Source organism: Coenobita brevimanus, chromosome 40, assembly GCF_032717465.1.
Source record: "Coenobita brevimanus isolate Jiangsu-jjx chromosome 40, ASM3271746v2, whole genome shotgun sequence".
Classification (NCBI taxonomy): Eukaryota; Metazoa; Arthropoda; class Malacostraca; order Decapoda; family Coenobitidae; genus Coenobita; species Coenobita brevimanus.
This window is the reverse complement of record NC_136993.1, coordinates 4398112-4418328: the sequence shown is the minus strand read 5'-3', so window position 1 is coordinate 4418328 and position 20217 is coordinate 4398112. Positions and strand designations below refer to the sequence as shown.

Here is a 20217-nt window from a genome sequence, read left to right as displayed (position 1 = left end):
TCTCGGCTCATCTCCCAAGCTCGCCAGGTAAGTTGCTCTTTCAGTAGGGGCATGCACAGGTAAGGCTTAGACAGGCTAAACCTACCGCCCTCCTTGCCATGCCTGTTGCCAAAGGCTCGCCATCATCTCCACATGGCCAAACCATGAGTGTTTCTTTTCTCTTAATGCTTTCCATCACATCCACATCGGTACCACAAGTCTCCTTTACAATACACAATATGTATACAACTGAGTCACTGGGAAAAAGAAGTAATAGGCAAAAAAATAGCAATATATACTGTACAAGCTTATATAACTGTTTCTTATTAAATGGTTCAGTAACTGTAATAATCAAGTCTGTGCATAATTCAGTTAAATTTAGTAAGTACTTCCTGTAGTATTGGCAAAATGTTCACCCATGGGCACACGTTCAGCGACACGTCCTGACAGCTGTGATGATGGAAAGTGTTATAGGAAATGGCTTGATCCGATTGCAGCATAAAGCACACAGGGATAAGTTATGAGAGGGAAGGATGGTTTTTAACGTTAGAGAGGAATGGGGACGTGTTTTAACGTTAAGGGAGGAAGGAGAAATAAGGGAGACAGGACATAATGCTGGCAGCGAATTGTCTATGAGTTTTTGTTAATGGCTGTACAATCTCCTCCAGTTATAAGCAGTACAGGGAGTCATGCACTGGGGGTGTTTTGGGCACTGTAGTCATTCTGCTTTAATTTGGCACAGATTTCTGCCAGGTTGCTGATTATTTCCCTTAGCTCAATAGCACAATAAGACAAACCAGCTTCTCTACATCCTTTCCATAGCAATTCTTTGTGACTTAATTCTTGGCCTATATTTTCGTAGGCTATTTCACCTACCTCTACGGCAAATAATGGTAATACTGTGGCTTAACATTTTTTATAGTACTTCTTCGTGCATAGCATCATAATTTAATATTAATCTTTTGTTACAAGTATTACCATGTAGCATCATATTCTAATGTTAATTTCTTGCTAAAGATCTGTATATCAAATGAAGCAATGGCAATTTTAGGCCAAGTTAAAATAATAAGGGTATAAAATATTTGTTTCGTCTCATGTCTACTGTGTTGGAATATGCCAGTTATAGTGATCATACCACAGTTTAAGGATTTAAATTTCTCTAAAGGTTGCTGATCTACTGGAAGACCCGCTGACATGTAAAAAATACCCCTAGTAATTCCCTGCTGTATCAGACAGCATTTATTCTATATGGATGGTGAGCGTTATTGCCAAAGTGGTAGCATGTGGAGGTGTATGGTGCGTAGAAGAACTGGGTCTCAGGGAACTTGATGTACAGTGCATGCCTCTATACCCATAGTCGGATACATAAAAATAATACATGACAGGTAAACATATACTCTGATGTCTCATTCGACCCCCAACATACCAGGAGACATGACACATAAACCAATACACTGATGCCACATACGACCTCTCAACACACCAGCAGACACGACATGTCAGATACACTAGTACCACATACTGCCCTTAACGCATCACCCCCTGTAGTAGTTGTAAGTGGAGGCGATTGTACGGATTTCTTAAAGTACTTTCATCATATTAGTCTCTCCTCAGCGCTTGAAGAGGAGATACGTATGATGGCAGTAGCTTTATTTTTTAGGCACAGTTTTAACTGTAGTTATTGTATGCATAATTTTTATGGTGTGTCCTTGATGATTCTCTTTAGATTTTATTGTTAGATGACTGTCTCTATTAGTTTTATTTCTTTTATAATACATAAACGTGTAGATGTGTGTATATCTCATCCTTGTTCTGCCTTTACTAGTCTTGTATGGCGGCAATAACCTCGCTAGTTATGCTGCCACGTGCTTTTTAATATAATCAGTCAATCCACCAGCTGCGGCAGGTTTCGTGGTCTGTGATGGTGGTGTTAGTGAGTGACGACCCAGTCTTTCTCACTGCCTTCGCCGAGTGGTCCTTCAAGGGCCACCTCTTGGTGTGGTCAACAAGGCTCCTCGCTGTCACCCGTATCCCTTTTACTCGTCATCAAATCCTGCACAAGACATTTTCATCAATGAATGCTATGATCATGACTATAAATGACTCTTCAAAGGATTATAGGTACGAACACCATTTGGTTTTATAGTGATCAACGTCAAGTATACCCACCATCAGGAAACTTGTCACTTAAGCTTCTCCCCTTCCAGCAGTTGTAGCCCCGCCCATCCTCACCTCACTCCCCGGGCGGCGGGTAAGGGGGGCGGGACTTAAGAGACAAGTTGTCTGGTGGCGGTTATAATGGCTCGTAAATGATTACACAAAATTGTAGGTGACAGGGTAAGGTCAAATTTCGATGCCATAAAGATTTTATTTAGACCAAACTTGGTGCAATGTTAAAGGGACAGCTTGATAATGAAGAAATTTCATGAGGAGAACAATAGGCTGACGACCAAAGTCATATGGCAGTATCAATGATTTTTTCCTTTTAATTCCAATATGGACCAAGATTACTGGAAAGGTTGTGGGAGAGGAAGGAATGAACTACGTCGTTATTATAAAGCAAGCAGTCGAAGGTCAGTGTCAAGGGGCAAAGATAAATGTTGATGGATGCAGGTGATTCGCTCTGTGTGTGTTCTTCCTTATGTTTATTTCGTTTTTGGCTCCTCAAGACGATGTTATTCAAACTTTCAAACTTTAATTTTTCAACTAAAGGGGCTTCAGTTAATCCCTTCTCTGCAAAAAGTCACGCTTGAGGTTAATAAAATCGTCTAGTGTTAGCAGGAATATAATATATGTCACTGAACTGATGGGGTTAAAGAAAACATATTTTGCTACTGCTGTGGCGATATATACGGCAGATAAATAAAGATAGCATAGTTAACAGTTAATTAAAGGCAACATTTTTCAGTATTATCAAAACCTGACTACCGCAATGAAGAATTTTATGACAGTTTTAAGACAAAATCGATAAAAGTTAAGGACAATATATCTCAGTTGTATTAGAATATACCTACTGTATTGACGAATTCTGTGGCAGGTAAAGTCAACATTTCTAAGAGTTAGTTAAAGGGAGTATTTCTCAGTATTATTATAACATATTACTGCACTGACGAAATTTATGACTTAAACATAGAATACAAGTCAAAAGTGATAGCAGTGGAAATGAATTATTTGAGAAGATCATGTGGAATTTCATTTAGAGATAGACAGGCAAATGAGGAAGTGAAGGAGTGTTGTGGTGGTGATATGAATCTGACTAAATGTGTTAAGAGAATACTGTGAGATGGGTTGTCCATGTGAAGTGGATGAAGAATGACAGACTGGCTAGAAGAGGTATGTAAGTGAGCTGGAGGGGAGGAGGAGGAGGAGGAGACCAAGGATGAGGAAGAAGAATGAAGTGGAGAGATATATGAGAGAAGGGGATGGAAGTTGGTGGCAGGGCAGTTAAACATTGTAGGACAAGGCAAAGTGAAGGCGATTTATTTGCGGCCACCCCCTACGGGATTAAGACATTTGACTATAGATAGACAGATGAATAAAGACTATTTTTAACAGTTAATTAAAGGCAAAAAGTCTTGCAGTATAATTAAAGCAATATTTAAAACAGCTGCAGGATCTTCATCTACCTGCCATACACTTCGCCTCAGCAAAAGCCACTTCTCCTGGCAACATGGACACCTAGAAGATCCCTTGTTCTTACTACACTTCTTCCGCTCTTCCCTGATAAGTACACAAGGTAGTAGTAGTTTTAGTAGTAGTAGTAGTAGTAGTAGTAGTAGTAGTAGCAGCAGCAACAGTATTAGTAGTAGTAGATGGGGGAGATGGTGGCAGAATTGGTAGAGAGGAGGTCTGCAGTCCTAATGGACCCAGGTTCGAATCCCGGCTGGGGCAGGGAACAGTTTAAGGATTTGAATTTCATAAAATGCAGATTTTTCTGATCTACCAGATGACCCGCTGACATGTCATAAAGGTACCCCTGCTAATATCAGTAATCCAGTCCTGTATGAGACAGTCCTAGAATGTATTCAATATGGATGGTGGGTATTAACGCCGAAATGGTGACATGTGGAGGTGTGTAGGAGGACTACTGGGCCCCAAGAAGGACTACTGGGACTTGGGAATAGGCCCTGAAGCCTTTGCCCAGAGTCGGACATGTAAAAATAAATTGTTGTTGTTATTGTTGCTTTTGTAGATGTAGACCCAGTTTCATCCAAAACATGAACCCGGTGGACTGCAGACTGATGTTGCCGTTATCCTGTAGCATATCACCCTTCATTCGGCAGACAGGGAAGTAAGTAAGGGACGTTTGTGTAACCAGGCAGCTCCATCACTCAGTTATATCAGCACCACCGGGTGAAAGCACCCTGCCCTAGCACCAGTATATTAGAAGGTTCAATCTTTTGGCTGTTATGGATGTATTAACTACTTCACCCATAGGATCTCTCTCTCTCTCTCTCTCTCTCTCTCTCTCTCTCTCTCTCTCTCTCTCTCTCTCTCTCTCTCTCTCTCTCCGTTTAGAAACTTGCCGAGTCATCCTACTGGTGGTGCTTAGGGGAGTGATGGGGTGTGTGCCATTCGTTGATCATAGAGTGGGGGGAACCATGGGATTTAATATCATGTGAACTGCCATATCCCATTGGTTGAGTAGGATAATGTGCAAAACTTAGGGGAGGGACTTCAGTTCCTCCCATGACTAGGAGCTTAATGAGAGAAGACTGCAGGAAACATACCGCACTGGATGAGAGTTAGTGAGTTGGTGGCAATAGGTTTCTGGTGGACAAGGCATATTAATTTTCAATCTTCAAGTGTGGAGCAGCCAAGTTCTTGTATCAAAAAGGGTGTACCCCCCCTCCATGATGGGTGTCACGGGGTTTTTATAATATCAAGGTAATTTTGAAATAAATGGTTAAATATTATTTAAATTGATAATAATATTCAAGAATATTGAAGAGCAGAGACAATGATTGTCTTGCTACATCAAGCAACGATTACTTTACGCTGACTTGCTAAGATTCTCAAGAACGAGAATTTATAAACTTTCTCAACAGTACACAGCAGAGACTAATTACTCACAATTGCTGAATTACTGTACTGTTAGCCTCTGGAGAAAGTTACATCACCCCTGACAATAAATAACTAATACTAATAATAATAACATCAGGTTCTTGCTGATGCATTAACTCCTGGCACAACGGATTTTAAGTTAATACAACAAGACTGGTCTAAGTACCAGTTATGAATAGTAAATGTTTATGCAAGCTAGGAGCTATATGGAAAATAAGCTTAATTATGGAGATATGAAACAAGAGTTTACTTACATTAAGCTCAAAAAAGGAACTGTTAAATTTATTAATCACAAAAAATAAATTTAACAATTCAAATTAAATGAGACGCACTCACTCACTCTCACAATAGCTAAATACTTACGCCTAGGAAAAAAACACCTTAACTAAACTCTTAAAACTAGGAAATACACAAAAGAAATACCAGTCGATGAATGCTATGTATCACCACTAAGGTGGGAGTACTGGGATTACTGAACTAGTGGAGCTTGGGGTGCTAGCTGACCTCTCCACTTCTGAGCACAGAACCTTTCTCCGCCACAGCAAACACAAGACTGCCAGAAGGCGTGGCTAACGGTTTAGGCAAGCAGAGGTGAACGATAAAGAAACAATAGTATCGCTCAGTAGCGCACTTAGTGACGTGCATTAAATCGGTCACTTTTAAACAGTGACGAATGTTTTGAAAAGTATACCCCGAAATGGAGGGAGAAACGGTTAGCTGAGCGATACACAGTGAGTTTTCCACTAATAGTTCGTGGCTTCTCACAAAACGGAAATGTCGCGAATTGATTCGTGACAATGGGGTAATGGTTTCACTGGAAGGGATGGCTTTCCATGAGTTATTTTAATCCTCTTAAGGGGTCTTTTCTCTGTGAGAAGTTTGATCCTTAGGGAGTATAGCAGTGATGGGCCTATGATGCTAATAATGATGAGGATGTGTGAAGATTTGGAAAAGTCTAAGATTGCTGAGGGAGAGATGCATTGTGGGGCATTGAAAAATACAACTCTGGTCTGAAAATTGCCCAAAACTGAAGAACGTCATCTGGGGTTACGACAAATTCAAAATACGACATTGGGTGGAATTGTTAAGAGCAAAAAAATATCATAAGAAATTTACTTCTAACGACGATTTACTCTGATAGACTTAATCCTCTAGGGTCATTTTTTCAGGTTCCTGCAGCGGCCCACCCTGGCCTTGGCAACTGAGGCCTTCCATGTCCGTGAGGTTCAGAGGGCCGATCCAAGTGGCCGCCGAAGTGACCACACGGCAGAGTACTTGGCTCAAGGCATGAATTTCTCGTAAGTACAGTTGACTTATTATATTCATATACTTTGGCACCCACGTAGTCAAAGAAACAACTCTCTTCCCAGTTCTGTCTAAAGAAATTTTACAACTGGTGAAATAAAATGAAAACCCTATCTCTACTAACGCATGTTTCAGGTGGTTCGATTTTTCCGCTATGTAATCATCAGACTTTGGGAAGATACTTGTGTCTCTGTCTGTATCTAACTCTTTCACCAATGTGAATCTCTCTCCATTCACCAGATCATTGTAATGAAAGTTCCCCCTCCCTCTCAGTGATCCTCAGTTTATTCTTATTCATATCTTTATTCAAAATACTGCCATATTATTTCCTGTTATCTAATAGCCAGCAGCACAGCACCATCTGCATACATCAGAAATATTGTACACATGAACATTTATTACACTTTACATTCCTCTCTTTGTCATCAAAGTGGCCTGGATGAATGTCTACCACTGTGCAAACTTTTTGTTCTTAGGTTAAAAATTGTGACCATGCATAGATGCTTTGACCAGGATCCCTGTGGCTGCTCCCTCTGCTGGGACAGGCCATAGGGGGTCCCACTTTGCCTATGACCTGGAGCGAGTAAAACTCTACCAGTGTGCAAGAATTCGCTTCCATAGATTTAAAACAAACACCGTCTTAATGTTTTGGGGTTTCAAGTGGTATTCATGGGGGGTGCAGCCCTCCTCCCAAGGAGACTGCCCTTGGTGATCCCCCCTCTCACATGCACACGCACACTCATAAACACACGGATAAATAAATATATATAATCACCAATAAGCAAATAAGAAAATAAATATATATATATATATATATATATATATATATATATATATATATATATATATAGAGAGAGAGAGAGAGAGAGAGAGAGAGAGAGAGAGAGAGAGAGAGAGAGAGAGATACCCCCAGTATATTTATAGATCTATATCTATATATATCTATCTACCTATCTATTTGTTGTGTTTTGTTGGTGTAATTTTGGGGTTGATGTTCTTGTGTGTGTCAGGTACCGGTATGTGCACACCCCAGACGGCACTTTCGGTTCCAAGCAACAAGACGGCTCATGGTCTGGTATGATCGGGTTGGTGGCCAGGAGGGTAAGTCACTCTACCTATAACAGTTATTACCTCCGCCAAGGAGATTATATCTTACTCCCCGTTGGTTTGTCTGTTTTTTTGCTGTCTGTTAGCATGATTACTCAAAAAGTTATGAACTGATTTTGATGAAATTTTGCGGACGGGTGAGCCATGGGCCAAGGAAGATATGATTTAATTTTGGGCCGGATCCGGAGTATCCTTCACATCTTCAAAAGCTCTCAGTGAATTTCAATGAAATTTTATGGAAAGATGAGCAGTGGACCAAAAAAGAATTAATTAAATTTTGGATCAGATTCGAATCCGAATCTGGATCCTATATCCACTGACCCGAATTCGGATCCGGATCCTTTTTAATGGCTATGCTTTGGGCGGAGGTATGAGCTCTCTGAGTGCATTCTAGTCTTGTATCTGTGTTTGTGCGGAAGTCGTTATAACAGTTATCTGTGTGTGTGTGTGTGTGTGTGTGTGTGTGTGTGTGTGTGTTGATAAGTTTCCTTTTTTTCTGTGTTTGAGTGCAAACTTATGCATATCGTTTCCTTGTGTGCTTCAAGTCTTAACTATAACTATTCACTTTGTATATATACATATCTATATCTATATCTGCCAATCTATCTATCTATCTATCTCTATCTATCTAACTATCTATCTATCTATCTATATCTATATCTTTATATATATATATATATATTTATATATATCTATCTATATATATATATATATATATATATATATATATATATATATATATATATATACTGTATACAGTATATATCATCACTATCATCATCGTCATCAGCCATTACAAGTAGACTGCTGAACAAAGGCCTCCCCCAACCTTATCCACATATTCCTTGACTAAGCCAATCTTTACCATATTTTCCCTGCAGATTTCTCTGTCTCATCTCTCCACCTCCTGTCTGTTTTTTTTTTTTTTTTTTTTCTGCTACACTTACAATCTCTAGGTGTCCAGTCAGCCAGCCTCTTGCTCCATCGGTGATCCGTTATTCTTGCTACATAACCTGCCCACCTCCATTTCTGTTCTTTTATAACATCTATAATGTCTTTTACTTGAGTCTGTTCTCTCACCCAAGTTGATTTTTTCCTGTCTGTGAAAGATACTCCCAACAGTGACCGTTCCACTACTCTCTGAGAACGGATTATTTTCCATCGATTTTGTCAGTTTCCAGGTCTCACAACCGTTTGTCATAGCTGGAACTGTACATTCGTTACGTACTTTTCGTTACATACAAATTGGCAAGCTGCCTTCATAATGTCTCTATGTTACCGAAAGCTTCCTATCCAGTTGTAATGCGTCTTTATATTTCGCTATCATGGTCATTCATTAATTTTAGTATTTGCCTCAAGTAATTGTACTTCTCTACTACTTCAAGAATTTCTTCGCTTATGCTGATGACGCTCTTTGGTGTATGTAGATAAAACATTAGTTTTACTCCGGTTCATCTTCAGCCCTACTTTGAGACTTTCTCTGTTCAGGTCATGTAACATTTCTTGCAATGTGTCTACTGTTTCTGAGATTAGGACAATGTCATCTGCAGATCTTAAATGGTTTAGCTTTTCCCCATCTATGTTCACTTCTTTGCTTTCCCAGTTTTGCTTCCTGAAAATACTTTCTAGGCATGCTGTAAATAAGTTTGGTGAAATTGTATCTCCCTGACGCACGCTCTTCTCAATCTTTTTTTTTTTTCGAGTCTTTATGTCATTTAACTGTTGCAATTCCCTCTATACATACGTTTTCGAGCAGTGTTACAATGTTCTCATTTACTCCTTGTTCTCGCACTGAATTTATAATTGTTATTGCTCTACTGAGTTGAAAGCCTTTTCGTAATCAACAAAACCTAAGGACAGTGGTTTATTATATTGTTTATTTTTACCAATTAGCTTATTCATTGTGTGTAGATGTTCAGTAGTCGAATACCCGCTTCGGAATCATGGCTGTTCATGAGGTTGGTTTTCTTCTAGATTTGTTGTTATTCTGTTCGTAAGGACTTAAGTGAAAAGTTTGTAAATGACGGACAGTAAGTTAATAGGTCGATAGTTACTAAGATCTTTTGAGCCGTTTTTTGTAAAGTAAAATAATTATTGCATTACACCACGTTTCGAGGATTTTCTCCTTTTTATACATTGAGTAAATAACTGGGCGACCCTGTTTTGTACTTCTGCTCCTGCATCCAAGAGTAAATCTGCTACTATTCCATCTTCTCCCAGAGTCTTCCCTCATTTCATATTTCTAAGAGATATATTTACTTCGTCTGGTGTTACCTCACGTATTTCACTTGTGTCAACTGAAAAGTTTGATATTGGTACTACTGTCTTTGTTGCATACAGTTCTTTGTAAAATTCTTCAACTCTCTTCATCATATCTCTGCATTTCATGACTTCACCGTTATTGTCTTTCAGTGATATAATTTGTTGCTTTCCTAGTGCCATTTTACTTTGGACATGTTTCAGACTTTTTCCTTTTTTGATGGTTTCTTTGATCTGATACACGTTTCTCTTTCTTTTTTCTTCTCTTTCTCTCTTGTTGATAAGCTTATTCAATTCAGCTCGTTTAGTTTCATCTTTGTTTTTGCTCTCTTTTCCTTTTTTTTTTTTTTTATGAGCGCTCTATATTTATATATATATATATATATATATATATATATATATATATATATATATATAAAATCACCATTTATTCCATCCATCCATCCATCATCCAATCCTACATTGCCCCATGAGGTGCGTAGAAGCCCGGGGCTAGGCAGTTGGTCTCGGCATTTAAGATGAGAGTGACCAGCCTCACTCATCCCAGAGTGGCATTACATGAGCAATCAACCTCAACCCTCCCTTGGATATAAACCTTCACTGGCTCAATCCGATTGGAGCGCAGTAATTACCCACTAAACCATCAGGCGCCAAAATTTGGTTATATGGTTACCACCTAGCGTAGTAAATGGTTTCCTGGTGTACAGGAAACCATTTGGCTTGTCACTCAGTGTAGAGTCACCCACAGGCAGAAGGAAGAGGAAAGAATGAAGGAAAGAAAGACAGAATAGGGAGTGTAAAGTCACCCGTAGCTAGAAGGACAAGGAAAGAATGAAGGAAAGAAAGACAGCAGAGGATGGAAGGAAAGAGGGATGGAGGAGAGGAAAGGGCGGACACCCGACAGCAGCATTACATCGAGTGAGTGGATGGTGAGCGCCTCCACCTACCACCAAAATCATCATATATTATTATTATTATTATTATTGTTGTTGTTGTTGTTGTTGTTGTTGTTGTTGTTATCTTTAATCATTCTTATTTTTTCACTGGTGACATCTAGGAGGCCGATTTCTCTATCGGGCTCTTCATCATGTCAGAGAGTCGGTCCGAAGTAATAGACTTCACCCACCCCATGCTGGTCCAGTACATCATGATCCTGGGGGGAAGAGGCAGAACTGAAGTCAATCCCTGGAGTTTTTTCCTACCTCTTCAGCCTATGGTGTTGCTCGCTATCATCATCTCCCTCTTGGCTCTTCCTATTCTTATGTACCTTCTCTCCTGCTGCCAACACACCGAGAACCAATGTGGCGAAAGCTGGCCAGAGGATACTTTTACTATGCTCCGCGTGCTGCTTCAACAGGGTAAGTAATTATACAGCAACACAAAAAAATAAGCAATAGATTAGCCACTGTTAACTCCTTTTTGACTATTTCTATGGTCTTTTATCTTCTTTCCTGCTAACAAAACATTGAAAACAGGGGTGAAGAAAGCAGGCCAGAGAATACCTTTACTATGGCTCAAGTACTACTTCAACATGGTAAATGATAAAAAAGGAATTGTAACACAAGTTGTTGATAGAGTAGTCACTTATATTTTTCCTAGCTGTTCCCTGCTTCCGTTATCTCCTCTCCTTCTACCAGCACACCGAGAACGGGAATAAGTAATGTTGGCAGGAGGATACACCTATCATGATTTGTTACAACGAAGTTAGCCCCTAAATGTGTAGAGTGGCTACCATATTTTTCCACAACCTGTTCCCTTGGTCATGCACTTTACCTACTTTCTCAGTGTACACAACCCAAGAGCAGGGATGGAGAAAGCTGGCATAAGGATTCCAAACTGACCATGAAACTGCCACTAGAACTGCGAACCTGAAGAAAGGGAGGATGTTTTTGTTCCCTCCATGCCATATGTCAGGTTAGGAAAGATCACAGCAAATACCCTTTGTTACTCTTGCGTATAAGATGCTGTGCTTGAAAATAGTACAATTGTAGTGTAACATTACTCCCAACATACACGCCAGTGCTTACTGGACATTCTGTTGCAGGCTACCTCTTCCTTTTTGCAGTCAGAAAAAAAAAATATGAGTTGGATTATTTTTTTCGCCGAAAAGAAAGAATCCAAGGCCTGCAAAACTCGTTGTTTTCGAATGAAATTGAGCATGAAAGCCAAATTTAAGATTGCTTCATCTAACGATGGCTGGACACATACATAAAAAGAGTGGATACCACAGGAAGTGTGAAGAGATTGAGGAAAACAGTTCCAAAACTGACCAGTTGCGTACATGAAGGACTAAGATGCCAACAGACTCTTGCATTAGAGAGTTAGACGGGAGAGGAATACACGCAAAAAGTTCAAAAGAACAGTGACTAGAATAGTCATGCAGTTAGTCCCCCACCCCAACACACACACACACACACACACACACACTAGAACAGTACTGCATACATCAATGAACAAAGACTTGTACGGAGTCAACAACTGCATGAGGCTACAGAATTCACGGAGTCGGCGCCGCACACCTAACTTTTGCGAAGCTGCTTCTACAAAAGAAGTAATGTGATCCTTGCAAGATAAGTCAGAAGAAAAGATGACGCTAAGAATATACAAAGAAGCTGAAGATAAGTGTGCTGTTGAAGGTATGAGGATTATCACATGTAAGATAAGTACAGAGTTGAGAGATGAGGAAATAGGATTTTTGAGGGACTAAACATAACAATGTTCCTTCTGCATCGATAAAAAAAAATATATATATAAGAAAAAAAACAGAAGTATTCTAAACTCGAATGAAAAATTGCAATTCTCTACTAAGTCAGTAAAATACCACTGAGAGGACTCGATGCCAACTGCCCTCTGCAGGTCTATAATATGACACCATCAATACTGTGACGCTTCCTTTTGGATTCTCACATCCTGACCTATTGCAGTGGCAGTGGCGAGGTGACATCGAGGCATCGCTTTTAGATGAGAGTAACTGACCTTATTGTCTATTGCAATTTACCATTCTGCATCTATTTCTCAACTGATTTGGCCACATAAATTAATATTCACTGCTTCACCCACTTTAAGGTGTCAGGATGTCAGGATCAGAAAGGAAATGTCAGTATATGGCAGCTTCACATCTTTTTAATCTACATCAAGGCCTCGGTACAAATCAGAAGATGGGTGTGTCAAAGCCTCAGCAGGTGACTGTTGTTGTGACTTTTTATACTATTTGTTTTTGGATAAACACTTCGAGGTTAGGGATAATTATACCAAGGGTGATGATGGGAATGATGATAATGATTGTGACTGTTATAGTGGCTGGTGTCATAGTATTTGTTTCAGGATGAGGTTATGGATGAATATAATGATGGTGAAGATGGGAATGATGATAATGATTATTTGTTATGCTAATGGTGATGATTTTTATTATTACTGCGATGGTATTAATAGTGATAATAATTATGTTAACCCTGCATTGGTGTGTTTGTTTGTCTATTAGCAGGGTTACTCAAAAAGTTATGAGTGGATTTTGATGATATTTTGTGGAAGGGTGGGCCATGGGCCAAGGAAAAAAAATGGTTAAATTTTGGGCGGGATCCTGATCCTGATCCGAGGTATCCCACACAGTATCTCCAAAAGTTCTCAATGAATTTCAATTAAATTTTGTGGAATGGTGGGGCATGGACCAAGAAAGAATTGCTTAAATTTGGGGGTGGATCCGGATCCGGATCTTATATCCACGGATTTGGATCCAGGATTACTCAAAGAAGTTATGATCTGATTTTGACGTAATTTTGTGGAAGGGTGGGCCATGGGCCAAGAAAAAAATGTGATTACATTTTTGGTGGGGATCCAGATCCGGAGTATCCAGCACAATTTTTCCAAAAGTTCTCAAATGAATTTCAATGAAATTCTGTAGAAAGATGGGACTTAGACCAAGAAAGAATTGATTAAGTTTGGGGGCAGATCCGGGTCCAGTTCCGGACCCTATATCCACGGATCCGGATCCAGATCCTTTTTAACCTGTGACGTCCCGAGGTTTTCCGCACCTCCGACATCCCCCAATCCCGAGGTATTTTCAAATTTTTTTTTTTTTTTTTTTTGGCTAAAACCTCCGCTTTTGGTGAGAAACATCGAAAATTCATAGAGAAATCGCTCACCTGAGGTTTAAAATACTCGATCCAGGTAGGAGTTCCTCCTTACCTGACTGGCTTTTCTAACATGCTGGCACCAAAGAAAACGAGTTCTATGGGAGGGTACCTATTTCACACAACTCATAAACGGTATTTATTTATTTACTTGGTACGAATTTATATGTAGTATGAGAGTATATTGGTTTTCAAGCAGTAATATAGGCATTATAAGCATTGTTTCACTCACTAACTAATCACCATACCTGACCTTTTTTTGCCACATTACCTGATCATTATTTCTGACTGTTTCTTCTTCTAATGCTATGTAAACTTTGTCCTCCACATTGTCATCGATTGGGGAATCACTCTGACCCTGAATATCTTTACTGGCCAGGTCACTGGTAACAGGTGAATTGCCGAGACAATGGCATGAGGGGGGGAGGGAGGAGGTTATGCGGTGTAAGGCATTGTCCCTGCTTGGCATCTTGTAGAGGAATAGAGAAAGGTGTCCCGTGTATATGTACGAAAAATCACACGCAAAAATTGAAAATTGTGCAAATTAGGGACCTTGCAATTGCACGACGTACCAGTACGTCGCCGGGACTGACAAATGCAAAATGTTGCAACGTACCCATACGTCAACGGGACGGGGCGGGTTAATGGCACTGGTGAAGGTATGCGCTTTCTGAGTGCTTTCTAGTTATTACTGTGGTGATTAATGCTTTAATACCAAGGGGTCAGCTCAGGTAACCACTTCCTTTTTGTTAATGGGTTCAGCCCTCTGAAATATTTGAGTCTGCTCATTTACATTTTCTATGTCTCTGCATTGCATTCACCATAGGAAACGTCACGACCATGCATTCCAGAGCACTTTTTACAATGTAGAAGTCATATAACACAAGGTGAGGAATGTTCTTTTTTCCCTCTCTCTATTGCCTTTGCTTGAAAGGCATTCTAGTTGTCCAATGGGAAAAAATGAAGTCCATGTGAGGACATTCATGGCAGGGTTTTAGATACAGCTAATGCTAAAATATGCTTACTAATATGTTACTGAGAGAAAAAATATGGGTGGGCAGTGTAGCTAACCACTGGGAATTTAATCCACAAATACATTTGGGACCAGGTGAGTGTATACTTTTATCTATGGAAAGTATTTATAAAGAGTGATGGTATATTACGTTGCACAGTGGTTGTTGTGAACGAATTATGTTATAATTTTCCTAATACTATTTACAATAAGAGGTCAGGAACAAATTGAAATTGCATGATTACATCATGTACATATCAGGTGGTCAGTGCTACTGACCACCAAAAAATCCATTATAAAATGTAAATGGGGAGAGGAAAGAGATCAAGAGCAGCCTCCATGACGAACGCATCACTGCTACTGCCTGCGACTCGTTGAGGGGAGCTGATAGCAGACCATCCCCCGTGGCACAGAAGATCGAAGGTGTCGTGGTGTGGTTTAATGTATGGGCGGGATACGGATTAATCAAGCACAAGGATACTGGTGTTGACATCTTCTTGCACCACGATGCGATAGTTAAACCGAATCCGTAGCACCTTCAGCACCCCCTCAGGGATGGCGAGAAAGTCATTTTCTATCAGGACTCCTAAGTGTCCTGAGGCTCGGGACTTCACCGGGCTAGGGGGTGTGGCCGTGCAGGGTTCTTCCCATGCACGGCAACGTCCCATGGCCCAGGGGCACCGGCCTCGGGATCCTGGGAGTGCTGGGGAGACTGATACAATAATTCCAATGTGCATCACAATTATCGTATCAGTCTTCCCCGAAGGCTTTTTCAGGGGATGACAAGGGGGCTTTGCATGTCTCCTGCACAAGATCTTTCAGGAGAACGAGCTGCCCTGCCTTGTCATCCCCGAGTGCTTCACCCGCTATTTACATTCAGTTCCTCACTGATGTGAGCACCAGGCCAGGCAGCTGCGACCTGCTGCCCCCCACACAACACCGCGGACAATGTTACAGCTGGATGCCCTCTCAACAGGCAGACTGTCACCCCAATCACCGACCCGGCTCTGGAAATGAACATGGCTCAGACCATGGCCAAGGTACATCATCTACCATCAGAGACTGAGGAGGGGCAGGACTCCTCCGACACCACTCCATGGCCGAGGATGCATCGGCCGGCTCCTTGGCCGAGGAAGGGGTCATTGAATCCTCTCCTCCTTTGGCAGTGGAAGGCACCCTATCTCGCCCTCCCATCACGAACCATAAGGATTGGCTAGCCATATCTTCCTACTGACCCCCAACTCCCACACCTGGTTGTACCAGCTCGGAGCTACTCTCGACTCCAACCTCTACAATCTGCTCTGAGCTGCCAACCAGGGTGAGGCGATCCAACCAGTGTTGTTTCGTCAGGGGGGAGGAGGTGCATCTAGCCGATCTGAGAACATTCTATTGTATGTTCCCTTCACGCTTGGCCCCTTAGATCAGCTGTCTCATGTGGTGTGGAAATGAGTTGTTTTATCATCGTGTGACTGAAATGTTTGGCCTAATGTCCCTCATGCTAGGTGATGGCCATTAAGCAAAAAAAAGTAAATGGAGGTTTTTATTACCTAACATGTTATTTACTTTGTAAACCTAAGGTTATTAAAGAAAAAATATATATAAACTTATTATTTCCCCATGCTGACATCATATGGTTAAGATAATGATGATGATTATTGCTGTGATGGTATAGATGGTGATGATGATAATTATTACTGTGATGATGATGGTAATGATCCATCTATCTATCTACTGCCAATGCCTTAATCCTGTAAGGCACTGTTCACACAGGTCGTTTTCAAACGCGCATTTCCTAACGTGCCTTAGCAAAGACAATGGTAGTGTATTGGACTGTACACACGCTACCGCACGTTTTTCTCAACTGCTGGTTCAAACGCACGATCCGACATTTCCCTTCCTACTACACACAAGACCACACTTTTGTTCAGCGGTTTGAGGTACGCGTGTTTGCTTGGAGACGGACACATGTGGCGGGAAACGCCGCGTTTCGATGTTTATGTCGTGCCTTATTGGTTAGTGTGACTTGCGACGCTAGCCAATGAGAAGAGTGATCGCGCATTGCCATGGCGACCCAAGTAGGCAGTCCACGTGGAGTTGACATTTGAATGCGTGAGTGACTCTGCGCAGTTGAGCGCGGGATGACAGATGTGGAGGATGACCTTTTTGATACTGACTTACTCATTAACGGGGTTGAAAAACGTCCAGCCATTTGGGACATGAAATCATCAGAGAATAAAGACAGAGGCGTAAAGAAAAGGTGTTGGGTGGAACTAGTGGAATTTTTCTGCAATTCTGGAGATACACAGGAAAAAGACAATCTGGGTGAGTGAACTGAAAACTTTATTTTTTCCTATCTCAAAACTCAGGAATAAAAACAATGTGGGTGAGTGAACTGAACAACACTTTATGTTTTTCTATCTCAACTATCTCCACACTAAATCATCTTATCCTACCATTCGACTCTACCTCCATTAAGAAAGTAATCTGCATATTTATCTCTAGCAGAGATGGTCTACATACTTTCTCTTGGTACATTTCCTTCAGGCAGGCCTACCAATGGTGCTTCAAAAAGTGCATCTTCAAACCTATAACCATCTCATGTTCTTACATAATTATGCAATATGCAACATGCCCTTGATTATATTTTCAGCAAAATTAATGTTAACATTGAGAGGCCTATGTATTATATGCCACTTATTAGCCAGTATACCAAAGGTGTACATTCAATATACCGACGTGCTCTTGACAATCTATAATTGAACATTTTACCCTGGTATGTCAGATGTCTTCCACTGAAGCGTCTCATAATGTTTGCCATAATTCCAAATGCCTCATCACCAACAATTATATGAGGTAAACATGTTGTGTCGGTACAAGAAACAGGTTTTGCATCTGGTTTATCCAGTGTATTTTCCACAAGCTTATTGTACGGCAAGGAATTATGGAAACCTGCTGAAACACGGCTTTTTCCATATGCACCAATATCCACGTAAATATATGAATAATTGGCATCACGTATAGCTGGCAGCACAGTTGAAAAGAAGTTCTTATAATTATAATAAAGAGATCTTGTATCTGCAGGTTGTACTAATCTTATGTGTTTCCCATCGATTGCACCTATGCAATTAGGAAAATTTGCATATTTCTCAGATCCCATGCGACTTCCTCCCACTTCTGTTTCGTCATTCCTGGCATGTACATCGTCTTCAATCTTCCCCAGATTACTGCACACACTTGCTGCAATATGCTTGAGATAGTTGAATTCCCGAGCCGCTATCCATAATGCAAATCAGCAATAGAACAATCCGTGGCCAAGTACCTAAAAATGCCGAATAACAGTTTTCAGAAATTTAGTAGTTTACACATTTTGAAATTGCTTGATATTTTTGACAGGTGTGACAGGTGAATGACAGGATTGCCAGGTGTATGACAGGTGAATGGCAGGTTTGACAGGTGTATGGCAGGTGAATGGCAGGTTAGAAAGATGAATGACAGGTGACAGGTGAATGGCAGGTTTGAAAGGTGAATGGTAGGTGTGACAGGTGAATGGCAGGTTTGACAGGTGAATGACAGGTGTGACAGGTAAATGGCAGGTTTGAAAGGTGAATGGCAGGTTTGACAGGTGAATGACAGGTGTGTGACAGATGAATGGCAGGTTTGACAGGTGACTGACGTGTGACAGGTGTGGATTTGATTTGAACAACAATGGAATGAGTCACTATTATGTATACAACAATAAAGGACTCACCTTAATGTTATAACAAGTTTTTCTTCTGGGCTAACAGAATCCCTCATCATAGTGTTTGTTGAAGAAATGTCTTCTTGTATTAGTGCGAGCAAATCGTCAGACGATTTTATCGATATTCTTAAATAATTGAAAAATTTGGGTTCATCTTGTCGCAACTTGGGGTACAATGTTGTAAACATGGCATGGGTTAGTCTATCATGTAAAACTGGGTGAACCCAATATCTTCTCTGTCGCTGCCTGCGTCGCTTGCAGCGGCGATATATCACCCAAACACATACCGCTTCTTCAACATCTATGCTGACACTGACACCCGTACGGGGGGAGCTTCGGATTCTAACACGCGTTAAACGCCACGGTTGAAAACGCTCCGTGTGTACAACCGCCGCGTTTTCCTGGCGGTGGACGCCGTGTTTAAAAACGTCTTGTGTGAACGGAGCTTAAAGTGTGGCCATAAACAAATCGCCTTCATGTCGCCCGGCCCTCCGCCATTTCACTGCCCTGCTCCCAGTTCACACACACCCTCTTTCATATGTCTCTCCACTCCATCCCTTCATCTCATCCTTGGCCTCCCTCTCCCTCTCACCCCCCACACCTCACTCACATACATTCTTCTCGTCAGTCTCTCGCTCTACATCCTCTCCACATAGCCAAACTACCTTAATGTATTTCTCCTAACGCTTTCTATCACATCCTCTTCCACACCACAAAGCTCCTTCACTTTCTCATTTGTCAGTCTGTCTCTCTATGTAACTCCAAATGCTCCTCTCAAATAACTCATTTCCACTGCTCTAACTCTTGACTTGTGTCCTTCCAATAAGGTCCAAGCTTCACTTTCATACGTTAGTGTTGGTATCGCAATACTGTCATACAGCGACTTTTTTACTTCCATGTTCACTTCCCTGTTATCATTGCTTTCAAAGAACCAGCAACGTTTCTTCCTTGTTGTACCCTTTCAAGTACTTCACCCTCCAAACTTTCACCCAATCTCATCACACTACCCAGCTACTTAAATGCACTTACATTTTCCATTTCCTCATCATCCAACATCACAGTACATCCAGTGACTTCATTTCTCTCAAAGACAATAACTTTACATCTCCTTGAATTCACCATTAGATTCTGTTCCTTACACACACTTTCAAACTCATTCACAAAACATTGCAGTTCCCCTTCGTCGTCTCTTAAGAGTACGGTATCATCTGCAAACAACAGTAAAGGGAGTTTCCAAACATTACCCTCTCTCATCATAGTAATGATGATGATTATTATTACTCTGCTGATAATGATGATGATGATTATTGCTGCCATGATAATGGTGATGATTATTATTGCTGTGATGATAATGAGGGTGATGATATGTGTATATTCAGACATCGTGCTAAGTGGCTGGCGGTGGTGGAGACGAATAGGACTGGCTGGGTGGATGTTGGCAGCTGTGGTGGTAATAAGGAGCTACGCTGGGAACCTAATGTCAGTGTTAGCAGTGCGGCACATCCAGCAGCCATATCAGAGCCTCAGACACGTGCTGGACGACCCTCACGTCACTATGGTCTGGCAAACCAACACCCCTAATGTACAGTACTACAGGGTGAGCAACTTCCACCTTGTCTCAG

The 20217-nt window shown here is 41.0% G+C and overlaps 1 protein-coding gene across 1 annotated transcript in view; it reads left to right on the top strand.

Annotated features, from left to right (window-relative positions):
• LOC145397255 (uncharacterized) overlaps positions 1-20217 on the top strand; it is a gene marked incomplete at its 5' end in the record, with an annotated part of 71092 nt that continues 50875 nt past the window's right edge. The window contains 10 exons of the mRNA XM_080270452.1: positions 1-27; positions 1877-2100; positions 3587-3715; positions 6213-6341; positions 7359-7449; positions 10772-11072; positions 15410-15556; positions 15760-15896; positions 16814-16868; positions 19975-20192. Of these exons, the coding sequence (XP_080126578.1) occupies positions 1-27; positions 1877-2100; positions 3587-3715; positions 6213-6341; positions 7359-7449; positions 10772-11072; positions 15410-15556; positions 15760-15896; positions 16814-16868; positions 19975-20192 (1458 nt within the window). The remainder of the gene's footprint in view (positions 28-1876; positions 2101-3586; positions 3716-6212; positions 6342-7358; positions 7450-10771; positions 11073-15409; positions 15557-15759; positions 15897-16813; positions 16869-19974; positions 20193-20217) is intronic.